General features: G+C 37.3%; 1 protein-coding gene across 1 annotated transcript in view; it reads right to left on the minus strand.

Moving 5' to 3' along the window:
* The window catches only part of MEIKIN (meiotic kinetochore factor), a 115,465-nt gene that overhangs the window by 98,626 nt on the left and 901 nt on the right, over positions 1–15,938 (minus strand). Inside the window, exons 3-5 of the mRNA XM_060146342.1 lie at positions 15,784–15,871; positions 14,023–14,083; positions 5,966–6,103 (exon numbers count right to left, since the gene is read on the minus strand). Of these exons, the coding sequence (XP_060002325.1) occupies positions 5,966–6,103; positions 14,023–14,083; positions 15,784–15,871 (287 nt within the window). The remainder of the gene's footprint in view (positions 1–5,965; positions 6,104–14,022; positions 14,084–15,783; positions 15,872–15,938) is intronic.

Below are 15,938 nucleotides of genomic sequence, written 5' to 3' on the forward strand. Positions count from 1 at the left end.
TAAAAGTTCTTCTATAGTGTTGCATATAGCAGGATATCCTTCTTTTTTTTTTTAACATCTTTACTGGAGTATAATTGCTTTACAATGGTGTGTTAGTTTCTGCTTTATAACAAAGTGAATCAGCTATACATATACATATATCCTGATATTCCTTCTTTTTTAAGGCTGAATAATATTCCATTGTATGCATATACCGTATTTTCTTCCTCCATTCATCCCTTAATGGTCACTTAGGTTGTTTCCACATTGGGTTATTGTGAAAAAGGCTGCAATGAACACGGGAGTGCAAATATACCTTCTAGGTCCTGACTGCAATTAGTTTGAATAAACACTCAGAAGTGGGATTGGTGGATCATATATGGTAGTTCTACTTCTAATTTTTTGAGTAACTGCCATACGGTGTTCCATTGCAGCTTCACTATGTTACATTCCCATCAACAGTGTAGAAGGGTGTCCAGTTTCTCCATATCCTTGCCAACACTTCTTTTTTTTAAAATAATAACCATCCTAAGAGTTGTGAGGTGATATCTCACTATGGTCTTGATTTGTGTTTCCCTAATGGTTAGTGATCTTTTCATATACCTGTTGGCAATGTGAATGTCTTCTTTAGGGGAAATGTCTATTCAAGTTCTTTGTCATTTTTTAATCAGGTTATTTGGATTTTTTTTCCTTTTGAATTGTGGGAGTTTCCAATATATTTTGGATATTAATCCCTTATCAGATATGTGGTTTGCAAATATTTTCTCCCTTTTTATAGGTTGCCTTTTCACCCTGTTGATTGTTTCTTCTTCTGTGCAGAAGCTTTTTAGTTTTATCAAGGCTCACTTGTCTAATTTTGCTTTTGTTCCCTGTGCTTTTGGTGTCACATAAAGAAATAACTGCCAAGACCAATTGCCATGAAGATTTTCCCCTATGTTTTCTTCTAGTAGTTTTACAGTTGCTGTTCTCACGTTTAAGTCCTTACTACATTTTGAGTTGACTTTTCTGTATGATATAAGGTAAGGGTCCAATTTCATTCTTTTGTATCTGGATACCCAGTTTTGCCAACATCATTTGTTGAAGAGACTATTTCTCCCACATTGTGTATTCTTGGCACTCTTGTGAAAGATCAGGTGACCATATATTTATGGATTTAGTTTTGGGCCCTATATTCTGTCCTACTGGTCTACATGTCTGTATTGCCAGTACTATAATGTTATATTTACTGTAGCTTTGCAATATATTGATACTTTGAAATCAGTTAAGTGTTGATTTTCTGTCCAAATGTTCTATCCATTATTACAAGTGGGGGTACTGAAGTCTCCTACTGTGATTGTATTGATGCCTATTCCTACCTTCATTTCTGTCAGTGTTTGCCTCATATGTTAGGTGTTCTGATGTTGGGTGAATATTTATTCATAATTGTTACGTGTTCCTGATGAACTGACCCTTATATAATTATATAACATCCTTCTTTGTCTCTTATAATAGTTATTGACTTAAAGTCTATTTTTATCTGATATAAGTATAGCCCCTCCTGCTCTCTTTTGGTCACCATTTGCACGGAGTATCTTTCCCCACCCATTTATTTTCAGTCCACGTGTGTCCTTAAATCTAAAATGAGTCTTTTGTAGACAGCATATGGCTGGATTTTTTTTCAATCTATTCAGCCACTCTTTGTCTTTTGATTGGGTTTAATCCATTTATAGTTACAGTAATTATTGATAGAGAAGGACTACTACAATTTTGTTGTTTTCTGTTTTGTAGTTCTTTTGCCTCTCTTTCCTCTTTTGCCATGTTCCTTTGTCTTTCACTGATTCTTTTATGTTGATATGCTTTGACTCCTTTCTATTTTTCTTTTGTGTCTCCTCTATACATATTTTGTGTGTGTGTGGTTACCATGGGGCTTACACAAAACATAGTTTAAACAGTCTACTTTAAGCTGATAACAATTTAACAAAAACTCTACACTTTTACTTCACCCCTCAAACACACTTTGCAATACTGATGTTACAATTTACATCCTTTTATATGGTGTATCCATTAACATATTTTTATAGTCATATTTAATACTTTTGTCATTTAACTTTTATACTAGAATTAAGTGATTTATATGTCACTGTTATAGTATTAGTATATTTGTCTATATACTTACCAGTGAGTTTTATACTTTCATATGCTTTTATGTTGCTGTTTTAGAGTCCTTTGTTTCAACTTGAAAAACTCCCTCTAGCATTTCTTGTAAGGCAGGTCTAGTGATGATTAACTCCTTCAGCTTTTGTTTGTCTGGAAAATTCCTTATCTTCTCTTCATTTCTTAAGGACAGCTTTGCTGGTTAGAGTATTGTTGGTTGACAGTTTTTTTCTTTCAGCACTTTGTCTATAAAATTCCACTCCCTTCTTGCCTGCAAGGTTTCTCCTGAGAAATCCGCTGATAGTCTAATGGGGTCCCCTTGTACATATCAAGTCACTTTTTTAGTTGCTGCTTTCAAAATTCTCTTTTTGTCTTTGACTTTTGACAATTTGATTATGTGCACCCATGTGAATTTCTTTGGTTCATCTTATTTGAGGTTTGTTGGGGTTCCTAGGTCTGGATGTAGATTTCCTTCCCCAGACTTAGGAAGTTTTCAGCCACCATTTCTGTGAAAAAGCCTTCTGGCCCTTTCTCTTTCCCTCCCTTCCTACCTCCCTTTTCCCTATGGGACTCCCACAATCCATATACTGATCTGTTTTCTTAACAGAAATCTCAAACTTTCTTCATTCTTTTATATTCTTTTTCCTTTTTGCTCCTCTGATTGGATAATTTCAAATGACTTATCTTTGAGTTTGCTGATTCTTTCTTCTGCTTGATCTAGTCCAATCTCTTTTACTGGGTTTTTAAAATTCATTTACTGTTTTTCTCAGCTCTAAGATTTCTTTTTGGTTAACTTTTTTCCCTATCTCTTTCTTAAAATTCTCACTTTCTCTGTGCATTGTTCTCCTGAGCTCTTTATGAACATTTGTTGAACATCTTTATGACAATTATTTTGAATTCTCTGTCAGGTAGTTCATATATTTCCATTTAATTAGGGTCAGTTTCTGGAGCTTTATCTTATTCCCATTTTTTGGACCATGTTTCCCTGTTTCTTTTTCTTTAATGATTTGTGTTGGTATCTGCACATTAGAAAAAACAGCCACCTCTCCCAGTCTTCACAGATAGGTGTCGTACAGAAGACCTTCACCAATCTTCCCAACCAGAGATTCTGGGATCTCTCAAACCTTCTTGCCAGTTCAAACCACAGTCTTTGTTCTTAGTGCCCTGATCGAACTTCCCGGATGAGGAATCTAGAATACACCAAGTCCCATCAGTGCTCCAAGACAGATGAGACAAAAACTATTCCTTTGAGCAGCCCCCGGAAATGTTGGAATGTTGGACACAGTCCAACTCTTTCCTGCTTCAGAGAGAAGCTGGGATCTAGTGAATGTTTTTATGCTAGGACAAAATACTATCTTTGTTTCAGCACCCATCAGACTTCTAGAGTATGTCAGGTCCCATCAGCCCTCTGAGGCAGATAAGACAGTAGGTAATTCTTTGACCATTCCCAGAAAATTGAGAACTTTTGACACATGCTTCAGTCCTTTCCCTCCCTCCCTAGGGAGAAGCTGGAAGCTGAAGGTTTCCTGCCAACCTGTGCTGGGGGTGTGAATTATGGTGAAAGCGTGTCTTGAATTTTCCTACTGGCTTCTCTGGGTGTGGTGGGGGCTGCGTTAGGTCTTTGTTGCTGCGTGCGGGCTTTCTCTAGTTGCGTCAAGTGGGGGTTACTCTTCTTTGTTGTGGTGCACGAGCTTCTCATTGTGGTGGCTTCTCTTGTTGCTGAGCATGGGTTCTAGGTGTGCGGGCTTTAGTAGTTGTGGCTTGCAGGCTCTAGAGCACAGGCTCAGTACTTGTGGCACAAGGGCTTGGTTGCTCCGCAGCACGTGGGATCTTCCCGGATCAGGGATCGAACCCGTGTCCCCTGCATTGGCAAGTGGATTCTTAACTACTGTGCCACCAGGGAAGTCCTTCCTACTGCCTCTGATGTGACTGGTCTCAAGCTTGCCTGGGGTGCAGGAGCCCCTCAACTAGTTTTTAGATTTCTCACAAAGGGAATTAGTCCATGTATTGTTGTTGAATTGGTGTGTCCCTGGGGGAAGGCAGGTCTAGGGTTTCCTATTCCAACACCTTACTGACTCACTACCATATTTTGCTTTGTTCTGATCTCTATGTTTTATGTTAGAGGGTTTTCTCAGAAGTCTAGTAGTCCTTGGCTCTCTGGGGGCCCTAAATGGCTAAGTGGGATCTCTATGGCTTAGTTGGGGCTTGTCACATAGGCAGCTTCACTGTAGGGTTCTTGTCAGTTTCATTGAAGGACTACTGAGGCCAGTATCTTTAGATACTTTCTTTAGGGTTGCTCAGATTTCTCAGGAAAAAACCTTCCATTCCCTTGCCTGAAAGTTGCAATTCTGGGTGCTAGCATTCTGGAAGCTGAACAGAGTAATGAGCTGTTGGGTTAGGATGAGAATAGGCACTGGGTGAGCAAGTACCACAATTTGGAATGTACACTTGCATTTAATTCCCCCTTTCTGCATTCACTACAGTATCTGAAGCAGTTGGTTTTTTCTGTATAATAAATAACACTGAAATGCCACTAGCAGAAAATGAAAGCATTTATTTCTTATACTCATGTCTACTGTTTGGCTCAAGCAGCTCTGCTTTAGATTATATGGGTCTGGTGATCAGCTGGAGCAGCTCTCTGAAGTCTGCAGTCTGCCTGGGGCTATCCTGCTCTGTATCTCTTATTCTGGAGTCCCACAGGAGAGGTAAAAGCTAATTAGGATATACATGTGGTCCCTGACTTATAATAGTTCAACTTACAGTTTTTTCCATCATAAGTGGAAGAAGATCTGTATTCGTCTCACGATGGCAAAAGGATAAGAGGACAAGCCCAATCATGTATGCACATATCAAAAGTTTGTTTATGTATCACTCACTGATATCCTATTGCCCAAAGTAAGTCATATGGTCAACTCCAAAGCAAAAGAGTGAGAAAGTACACTTCATCCACTATGAGGCTATGACAAGGGTATGGCTATATAATACTACTACAGGGGAATGAGTAATTGGGACTAACATTTCAAAATACCATGCTATCCCTGCTATTAACAGTGCCTAGTATCCTCCAGTCAAGAGTCCCTCTGTTTCAAAACACCCCAAAGAATAAATCTCCAGACTCCATTTGAGTAGGAAAGGAGAAGTCACCACATCTTTTGTGTTTCGGACACAGCTTTTTACAAGTATTTTACAAGCCACATTGAAAACTTTTCTGGGATACTATGGTATTGTACAAACTAACTTGTTTCTGGGGTATTCTCATTGTTGATTTAGGACTCAGTTTTTTCAATTCTGCTTTATCAGACCATTTGCTCTCTAGCTTTCCAAACTTTATGCTTTATTCTTCCCCATTCTCTTTACTCTTATGTGCTTATGTCTTTTTAAAAAAGCCATTGCGCAAAGTTGTGGAGGAAGGCATGTGTTCAATATGCATCATTAACCAAAGGCTCTTAATTATACATATACTAAATGTAAATAACTGTTAATTTGGAGAAAAAATTCAGACAGGGAGATGGTCTAGTCAAGCTTTTAGTTATTGAAAAGTAAGAGAAGTATAGGAAGTAAAAGATAGCCCATCGTTCAAGAGAACAAGTATACATATGTTATGTGCAAAACTGTTTACTAACTGGATATGTATTACATATAAATGCTAATCTTTTCATCCTTCTCTGATCTGAGGGCTTTTGATCTATAGTCCTATGTGACTGAGCATGGAACACAATGGATAGTGGGCAGAAGAAGGTTTTGGTGGAAAAGAAGTATACCTCCTCAAAAGGAACATTATTCATTGCAGGATTTGTGGACAAAGGAGCAATTTCTATAGTAGAGCAACTTAAGGTTGAAATTATTTTCTCACCTAAATAATCTGATCCTCTGAAGAGTTCAGGCGATGGGAAGCTACTTAAACTCTCTTCAAAAGTCTTGTGTTCTGTATAAGAGTCTGTGATTGAGTAACTTAGAAGAGAGCTAGAAATATCATGCTGTAAACTTAGTCCTGTAGAATAAACAAACAAACAAAAAGGGTAAAATGTTTCAATAGTAAACAGATTCAAAATCCTAAGAATTCAAAGTTGTAGAAATGTACATGCAGTTATATACTAATAATGTAAAATTACACATACAACTGAAAAGGCATACTATCGTACACAATCTTAAATTGTACTTCAATCTGAGAAAATAATTCTGTTTTTGATATGGAGAAAATGCACTATAAATCTTTTCCATTGTTTTTCAAAGTTTTATAATTTATTCCTTCCCTACTTTGGTTCAGTTATAATTCTTGGCTCAAAAATGCAAGTTTTATCAACTATACTTCAATAAAAAATAAATATAAATAAATAAAATGTATGCTTAATTTTTTTTTTTTTTTTTTTTTGGCAGTACATGGGCCTCTCACTGTTGTGGCCTCTCCCGCTGTGGAGCAACAGGCTCCGGATGCGCAGGCTCAACAGCCATGGCTCATGGGCCCAGCCGCTCCGTGGCATATGGGATCTTCCCGGACCGGGGCACGAAACCGTGTCCCCTGCATCGGCAGGCGGACTCTCAACCACTGCGCCACCAGGGAAGCCCTATACCTAATTTTTTAAATGCAAGTTTTATATATAAGTAACCCAATAACTGTAAGCTAACTAGCTGAGAAGAAGAAACGGTGATTCTAGTTATTCCATAAAAAACAATGAGCATAAACATAGACTCAAAGGAACACAGATCAAAGGAATTGAACAGAGAGCCCAGAAATAGACTCACACATATAAGAGTAACTGATTTTTGACCAAGATGCAAAGGCAATTCAGTGGAGAAAGGATATTCTTTTAAACAAATTATGTTGGAACTGGATATCCATATGCAAAAGCAAAACAAAACAACTTGCATTCATACCTTCCATCATATAAAAAATTAACTCTAAATGCATCATGATTCTAAATGCAAATCCTAAAACTACAAAACTTTTAGGAAAAAACAGAGGAGAAAATCTTCATGACACTGAGTTAGGCAAAGATTTCTTTGATATAACACTAAAAGGATGATTCATAAAACAACAGCAGTGATAAACTGGACTTCATCAAATTTTAAACCTTTTATTTGAAAGAGATGGTTAAGGTGAGAAGACAAGCCATAGATTAGGAGAAAATATTTGTAAATGGACTGGAATCCAAAATATAAAGAACTCCGAAAACTCAGGAATAAGAAAACAAACATCTCAGTAGGAAATTGGGGTAAGTATCTGAACAGAAAATCTCCCAGAATCAGAGGTCTTAAAGTCATCCCTGTGAGAGTAGCCTAGAATGAAAACTTTTCTAATAAATGACAGGGATAGAACTTAGTATTTATTTGAAGAACCAGAAGATTTAGTAAGGAAAGGGAAAATATACTCTGCTATAGTCAGTCAGCATTTATCAAACACTTCTAACATGATAAAACAGAGGTCAACGCTAATAGAAACTGGAGGGGTGTGGGGTAAGGGATGAAAGGAGAGCATTACTCTGAAAACCCATTATCTTCTGCCCTGCCCTATCTATACCTATCTCTGCTCATCCATTACCTACCTGATACAACTAACTCTTTATCCTTCCCATTTTGACCTCACCACACCCTTCTCTTCCACTCCAACCCCCTCCTTAAAGTTGACAATTGTTTCCTACCTGGCCACCTCCTCCAGCCACCAGTGCAACACTTAAATTGACTGACTCAAGCTACCATCCTTCATCTCCTCAGATGTCAGAGGTAAATTATGCCTCTAAGTATCTTTTGCTTCCCCTACTTCAGCTGCCCTAGAGTGTCCTTCCCTGTCCTTGCTACTTTTTACTTTTCTCACTCTGTCTTCATCCTTCTCACTGACATGTTGCTACATCTCTTGTGCCTTCCACCTCTCAAAATTCCATGAATACCACTCTCAGGAGAGCTAACCCTTCCACCAAACCCCAGAACTCAAGCCAGCCTTGGAAATTAGGAAAGCCCTGTACTCACCATCTAGGTAGTTTGGTAGAGAAAAGAATAAACATATGTTCCTGATTATAACAGTAGAAGGTTGTTTCTGGTGTCACAAGTTAGAAATGTAAATACACTTAGAATTACATGTATATCAAATTATACCATACATTTAAGAAAGTCAAATAGTTCTACAAGGCTTTTATCAAAAACCTCTTGTTTCATAACCCCCATAATGAAACAACTGTTTTCAACCCTATTAACTCTATTGTTTCTTTTAATATCTTCCTTTATATTTTTAAATTAAATGTATTCAATGATTCTATCATTATGACTGCTTAAATATATTTAGAGCTGAGCCATGTACTATGAGCTATATTATTTATATCGCCTTTTTGCTACAAGTTTTTGTTTTTCCTTTGAGTTATTGATAACCTAATTTTTAATTAGTTTTCTAAGCACCCTTTTCATCCCAACTTTTTGCAAAAGTGTAAATTTCCTCTCAAAAAATTTTTTAAATGCCACGTTATCTATCAGTTCTTTTCTTTTCTTTCCTTCCTTCCTCCTTCCCTGCCTCTCTCTCTCTCCTCTTTCTTTCCTTCTTTTTGTTTTTCTCTTTTTTAAAAAAATATTGCTACTGGAGATCTCAATATACTTGCTCAAATTTGGACTGGTTATCCTCTAGACATGCTGCACACATGTCTTCCCGGGATTTCCCTTTACCATGATCCTAAGAAATTCTTTCACATATTTTATGTATTAGAGCCTCTGACTTCTGGATCTCATGATTTCTTCTTTATTGATTTACTTTCTGGTTTTGCTGGAGTATCTTCTTCATTTCCTGAGAAAAGGTGCATGGAAGACCTGTCTAAAAAATTTCTTTATACTATCTTCACACTTGAGTGATTGTTTAGCTGAGTACAGAATTCTAGACCAGTATATTTTAAAAACTGATTGCATTTTTTAGTGTTTGACAGATTTAAACCTCACTGCTCCATGTTCCCCTTCTGCCCCACATCGGTACAAGCTGATAAGCCCTGGTGCTCCATCTTCTGGCAACGCCAGCCAAGTTAAAACCTCACCCCAGCCCCACCCTCTAACCACCTAAAAACCCCAACACAGTCTCCTTTCCCTGCTCTCTCAAGCCATTTTCAGTCCTGCTCAGGAGACACCCTCCTCTCTAGAAGGCTTCATCATATCAGTAATAAACCTTTCCATACCCTCCTGTTATGTGAATGGCATCATTAACCTTGAAATTGGAAACAAATTTTGGGTGGGAATCTATCCTGTCTCTGGAAAACTGAAGGACTTCTCTCTTTATCCTGAGGATTTTTATATTACATAACGTTGTGCCTTGGTGTGGGTCTTTTTCATTCATTGTGATGGGCAGTTGGTGCGCTCTTTCAATATGTACACTCATAACCATTTTTAATTTTAGAAAAATTTCCAGTTTTATGTGTTTAATAATTCCCTTTCTGTTTACTTTATAATATCTGGAACTACTATTTTTCAGATGTTAGAATGCCTAGACTCAGCTTATAATTATTTTTCTTTTTAAAATAGCAACTTTATTGAAATACAATTCATATTCCATAAATCCCAATCTTTTAAAGTATACAATTCGGTGGTTTTCTAGTATACTCATAGAGTTGGGTCACCACTATTTCTATCTTTTATCTTCTCTTTAATGTCTGTTCAACTTTTGGAATAGTTCCTTAAATTCATTACCCAATCCTTCATAGAATGTTTTCCTAATTCTATGTTACTATTTTTTAATAATTCTTTTTGTTCTCTGAATGCTCCTTTTTATAGTAGCCTGCACTTGTTTCATGGACACACTTTTTCATCATCCTGAGGATAATAATGTAAATATGGCTTAGAAGTTTTTTTCTTTGCATTGTCTCTGTCCTTCAGGTTTCTTTTTATTTGGTATCTAACTTTTATTTTAAGTATTTTCTTTAAATGCCTGGTAATTCTTGAATGTTTAAGAATGAGGCACTAGGACTCCCCTGGTGGCACAGTGGTTAAGAATCCGCCTGCCAATACAGGGGACATGGGTTTGAGCCCTGGTCTGGGAAGGTCCCACATGCCGCATAGTAATTAAGCCTGTGAGCCACAACTACTGAGCCTGCGCTCTACAGCCTATGAGCCACACCTACTGAGCCTGCATGCCACAACTACTGAAGCCCACACACCTAGAGCCAGTGCTCCACAATGAGAAGCTACCGCAATGAGAAGCTCGCGCACCGCAACGAAGAGTAGCCCCTGCTCGCCACCAACTAGAGAAAGCCCGTGCGCAGCAACGAAGACCCAGTGCAGCCAAAAATAAATAAATATTTTTTTAAAAAAAAGAATGAGGCAACTAAATAGCAGTTGGAAACTCTGGATTCATAAGTGGGGTTTAGGAAGTAGTGGGCTTTACTGAAGGGTATTTGGACAGGGACCAGGTCATTACTGCCAGAAAATAGGTCTTTTCCAAAAGAGGAATCCTCCAGTCCCTTAACTGGGGTGTATTTTCCTGAGTGGGGTAAGGAGTCTGGGGTAAGTAAACAGACTTTAGTTAATTCCCTTCCCTCCTCCTCCCACCACCTCGCACTGCTAGTTTTCAATACAGCACCCCTGCCCTCAGCAGTACTGAGCATCCCTGTGTCCAGACCCTTTGCTTCAATGTCTCTGGACTGCCATGGTGGGAAAAAGAGTAGCTGCCTGGCTACATAGTGTTGGGGAAGGGATCACAGCATCTAATTGCTACTTTTTTGTGTGTGTGTGTGGTACGCGGGCCTCTCACTGTTGTGGCCTCTCCCGTTGCGGAGCACAGGCTCCAGACACGCAGGCTCAGTGGCCATGGCTCACGGGCCCAGCCGCTCCGCGGCATGTGGGATCTTCCCAGACCGGGGCACGAACCTGTGTCCCCTGCATCGGCAGGCAGACTCTCAACCACTGTGCCACCAGGTAAGCCCATCTAATTGCTACTTTTAAGGATTTCCAAAAATCCTATTTTCAACATTAACTCTATCTATTCCTTCAGGAGTATGTGATTCCTCTAATTTCTGAAACTTCAGCTTGCCTCAGTTTGCTTCTTGGTTTGTTCTAGGTATCTAGGTTTCAGCTTTTTTTTTTTTCTGTCTGTTAGGCCTATTATAATTTATTCATCTACATTCCAGATTCCAAACTTTTGCTGATTATTTCTTGTCAGCTGAGGTCTCCTTTTCTCTATGTTGTGGATTCATGCCTTTTTTAATGCCTTTATTGGTATTTTAGTGAGGTTTCAGAAGGGAGAAGTAAACATATGTTCAATCCTTCATATTAAATATGAAATCCTGAGTTAATTTTCATCATGTTGCAAAATTACTAGATTTCAAGACAGAATTAAAACAAGTAATTATATGTTAAATAGAATTCTGTGGGCTGCTCAAAACCTAACCATTTATATTTTATTATAGTATAAAGTACTCTAGGTCTCAAATATCAATCAACAAATGAACTCAGAATACAACCAGTTTGTTAATTAGAGACAGTCTATTTTCTAATTCCTCATACCTTTCACACATCAATTTGATAAAGCTAGTAACCAAAGACATTTATCATATATTTAAACTACAATTTTAAAAAATACTGATTATGGTAAAATTGTTTATTTCCTCTAAATAGAGTAGAAAACTCATTCAACAAGCATTTCAAACTATTTTATGTCCCAAGAATGGAATAGGAAGATAAAAGATACTGCTTATTTTCAATAGCTTTAGGGCCTAGAGGAACAAAAACAATTATACTGCTGTTTTGAGTCCTATGACAGTGCCATAGAATTACCAGGATAGAACAACTCATCTAGAAAGAGAGAAGAGCAGTCAGGAGAGGCTTCCCAGTAGAGATAGCACCTGAATCTATTTTTGAAGAACTAGCAGAAGTTAACCAGGCAAAGAGGCGAGAAGAAGGAGGGAAAAGCATTTGTTGAGAACCTCCCATGCTCTTTTGCACTATAGTTTAAGAAAATTCCTCTATTCTATTTTCTAGCTAGCTAATTTAATTTTCAGCTGAATACATCTCAATATTAGGTTAATTTCTTGTTTTAAAATTTGATGATATTTTTAGTTTCCAGGGACTATAATTTTTTTTATAGCAGCCTGTTATATTATGGATTCAACGGCCTCTTGTCTCTAAAGAGATATTTAAAGTTTTCTACCATTTCCCTCAGGTGTTAATTCTTTTGTTTGTTGCATTTGTGGCCTCTCTTCCATGGCACTGATTTTCTTCAAAGATTTGACTGTTTCTGATTGTTCATATCTCTATTTGAGAATCTGTTTGTATGGCACAGAGTATAAATTCTGAAACAACAACCTACCTCTGGAGATTTTAGAGAGTGATGAGACATTCTTGGAACTTACGGTCTAGGTGGGATGTCCTCCTGTATTTTCCAGGTATTGTAGGTTACATGGGGACACTGCCCTATTTGGCTAGTATCCACATTGGAAGTCTCTTATATCAGAATTCCCACTTCAGAGAGCCATAATGTATCTTCTTCCTGGGCTTAGCAACCATAAGCATAATCTATATTTTTAACTTTTTTGCCCCTCTGCTCTCTGTGTGGCAATCTGGAGTTACTTCAGACTCCCTTCTGCTTCTCACTCCAGTTCCAACATTGACCCTAAAGAGCCAAAGTGAAGACTTAGTTCACTTTGCTTGGCAGTAATTCCTAGGGTTTTGACCTGGCAGCAGGCACTGGGAGCTGCCAGTGTTTCCAGTGTAAGAAGGGGATGAGAAGGGTGACAGGTCATACAGTGCCAGAATGTAGTGCTTAATCCACCACCTTGACAACTCCTTCAGGGTCCCATCTATTACAGTGTTCTGCATTTATTGACCAAGTGTTTTGAGTTAAGTGCATCTCCAGAGCTATTCTTACCTCTGCAGTGGTTTTTCTCTGCTCTTCATTTATTCATCAGCTGGATCTCATCTGTTTTTAAGAATTCCTCAGTATTTTTGGTGTGGTAATGGCATCCTTTCTTGTTTTCAAAAATAACTTCAATTACACCAAACTTCTATCAGTAGCCCTCCATATCCAACTGCCTATTTGACATTACTACTTATACATCTTAAACACACCCATAACTTATTAAAAAGAGAATTTATGACCTTTCCCTCAAACAAGGTTTTTTCAGTGAATGCTACCACCTTATACTCAGTTATGCAAGCCAGAAACACGTGTCATCTTTGATACCTCCATCTTCTTCACTCTTCATTTGCCAAATTCTGTCAATTTCATTTCCTACAACAGCCATAAGATATGCCCACTTCTTTCCATTTCCAATGTCATCCCATAGTACAAAGAGCCATCATTCCTCCCCTTAACTACTGCGATAGCCTCCCAACTGGTCTATTTACATCTACTCCTACTTTTTTCCATACTGTAGCTAATACGATCATATCATTCTGTATTTAAAAAACTTCAGTGGCTTCCTGCTGCTCCAAAGATAAACATCAGTATCTTTCGCATGGCCTATAAGGCTATGCAAAGCCTCAGTTTGTCCAACCTTGTCTTATTATCACACTTCCTCCTCTCTACTTCAGCCACACTGGCCTTCTTTCAGTTCACTGAACACAAAATGCTCAGTCCCACGTTAGGGTCTTTGCACATGCTGTTCCTTCTGCCTGGATTTCTCTTTATTCACCTCTCTTTATAGTTCAGCTCTTCTTTTTTTCAGATCTCAATTAAATTGCCATTCCCTCATGGAAGTCTTCCCTAATCTCTTCAACTAAATTCAGTTACACTCAAGTTAACCTCACTTTTGTAGCACTTATCTCAATTATAATTTACCGGTGTGTGCTTGAAGGCTTTGAGGATGAAGTCTACGGCACAGGCCGAAGGATTCAACTTGGACCAGGAGAAAGACATCTCTTCCACTGAGATGGGAAGATAAGGCAGAGATACAAATGGATGCTTATATTTGTAAGAAAGCAAGTTGAAGAAGTTCACATTGCCAGTCTTACCTGATACTCGTTCACTATTTGATAAACTACGATCAACCTGGAGGTCATCTGTCACTGACTCCTATGTGAAATAAGAATTAAAGATATAACACCAATTATGAGATGGAATATTTTTATATTATAATATTATAACACATTGATTTGGTTATTTCAAAAATGCAAAACTAATATCAACTTTGTATATCAGTTTCATATGTAATACATTCTTTCAGCTTATTGATACAGATGTAGTCTTATATTTAATATTAAATCTTAAAATATAATATTATGGACATATCTAGGGAGTCAACAATATACTAGTCAACTAACTACTGTGGGATAAACCAGCAACTAGAAAATAAAGATGAATATTTTTCTGACACCGTAAGTAGGAAAGAATTTTTTCCCTCTAAATATGAAAGCAAAATAAATCAAAAGAAAATGATTGATAAATAAGTCTAAAATGCCAAAAATAAAATTAAAGGCAAACAAATGTGGAAATATTTGTAACATGTGTGTGTAAAAGTACAACAATCTTCAATATATAATGAATAAGTATTTCACCAAAATATCACACAAATGGCCAATAAAATGAGAAAAAATATCAACCTTACTAGCATTCAAAGAAATGGAAAGTAAAACAACATGCTACTTTTCATCTATCAAATATCTATCTATCGATTGATAAGTAGATAGATAGATATTTTAAGTTTCAGATAAGATGGTGCCAACTGGCCAACATGAATCAAAACTTTAAATATAATCCAACCCTTGACCCACTGCAACGTATTTGTCTTAGGATATCAATCTGAGGTACAAACAAAAAATTTCTGTGGTAGGATATCTACTGATATCTAAAACAGCAAAACCTTAGAAACAATCTCAATCTCCCAACCACAGAAAAATAGTTATACAAATTAGAGTATACCTATGTATAAGACAAAGCACTATGCAGACACTAAAAACCATACTTTTGAAGATTACTTAATGTTAGAGGAATTTACACAATAAGATAATTTGTAAAAAAAATTTTAAAGGCACAGAAAAAAGGAATGGAAGGAAAAGTACAAAACTTAAAAGAAACTGATTAAACATTTTTTTGCATAGTCTGAATAATCTATTAGGGACACTTAACACTGTTAAAATCTGGGGAAAAGCCTTTTTTAAAAAAATGCCTTTTGTTAAAACTGCCCTCCGCCAAAAAACATGTCAAAGAGAAATAAGCAAGCTAAAATCCTGGACTGTGACTATCCAATTTAATGCTAACGTCAGATGAGTCACAAGCAATTTTTAAAATCTGAATTTCTCTAAACTACTGCTACACATGTTTAAAATACTGTACAGAATCCACATTAAATACAGTAGATCAGGAAGTTATATAATATTCTAATGATAATGAATCCTCTGTTTCTAACTATTAATGCAAAGTCAAATGAGAAAACATGAAAATGGCTTTGAAATGTTTAAGTGCTACCAAACATTAGAGAATTACTAAGAAACACTTTATATCTGTCACACAGAAAATCAGCCAGTAATGAATATTTCTTAAATTTTTGTCAAAGGAAAGAAAAAACAAAAATGCATGGCTATGAGTCTACCAGAATCATTAATTCAAGGCCCTGTCTGAAGATACAGCATCAATGTTTATAAAAACACTAGAAAGCTATGTAGTCTCTATAGAACAAAGACCATATTGTATTTTCATATAAGACCAGAGGTACATCAGGCACCACTGGTCTCTACCCTAAGCTTATCCAAGGACCATAGGAGAAACATACATACACTCAATGGAGCAATCTTCTCATCCTGGGCTTCTTCACTAGTGCTATTTTCATGCAGGCTTTTCTCTCCTGTACCTCTTAACTGAGTGCTAACAAAAAACAACACAATTAGTTTGCACCGTCTGGACTTGGCTCTCCACGTCCCTGATCACTATT

The sequence above is a fragment of the Lagenorhynchus albirostris genome, chromosome 3 (genome assembly GCF_949774975.1).
Source record: "Lagenorhynchus albirostris chromosome 3, mLagAlb1.1, whole genome shotgun sequence".
Taxonomy (NCBI): domain Eukaryota; kingdom Metazoa; phylum Chordata; class Mammalia; order Artiodactyla; family Delphinidae; genus Lagenorhynchus; species Lagenorhynchus albirostris.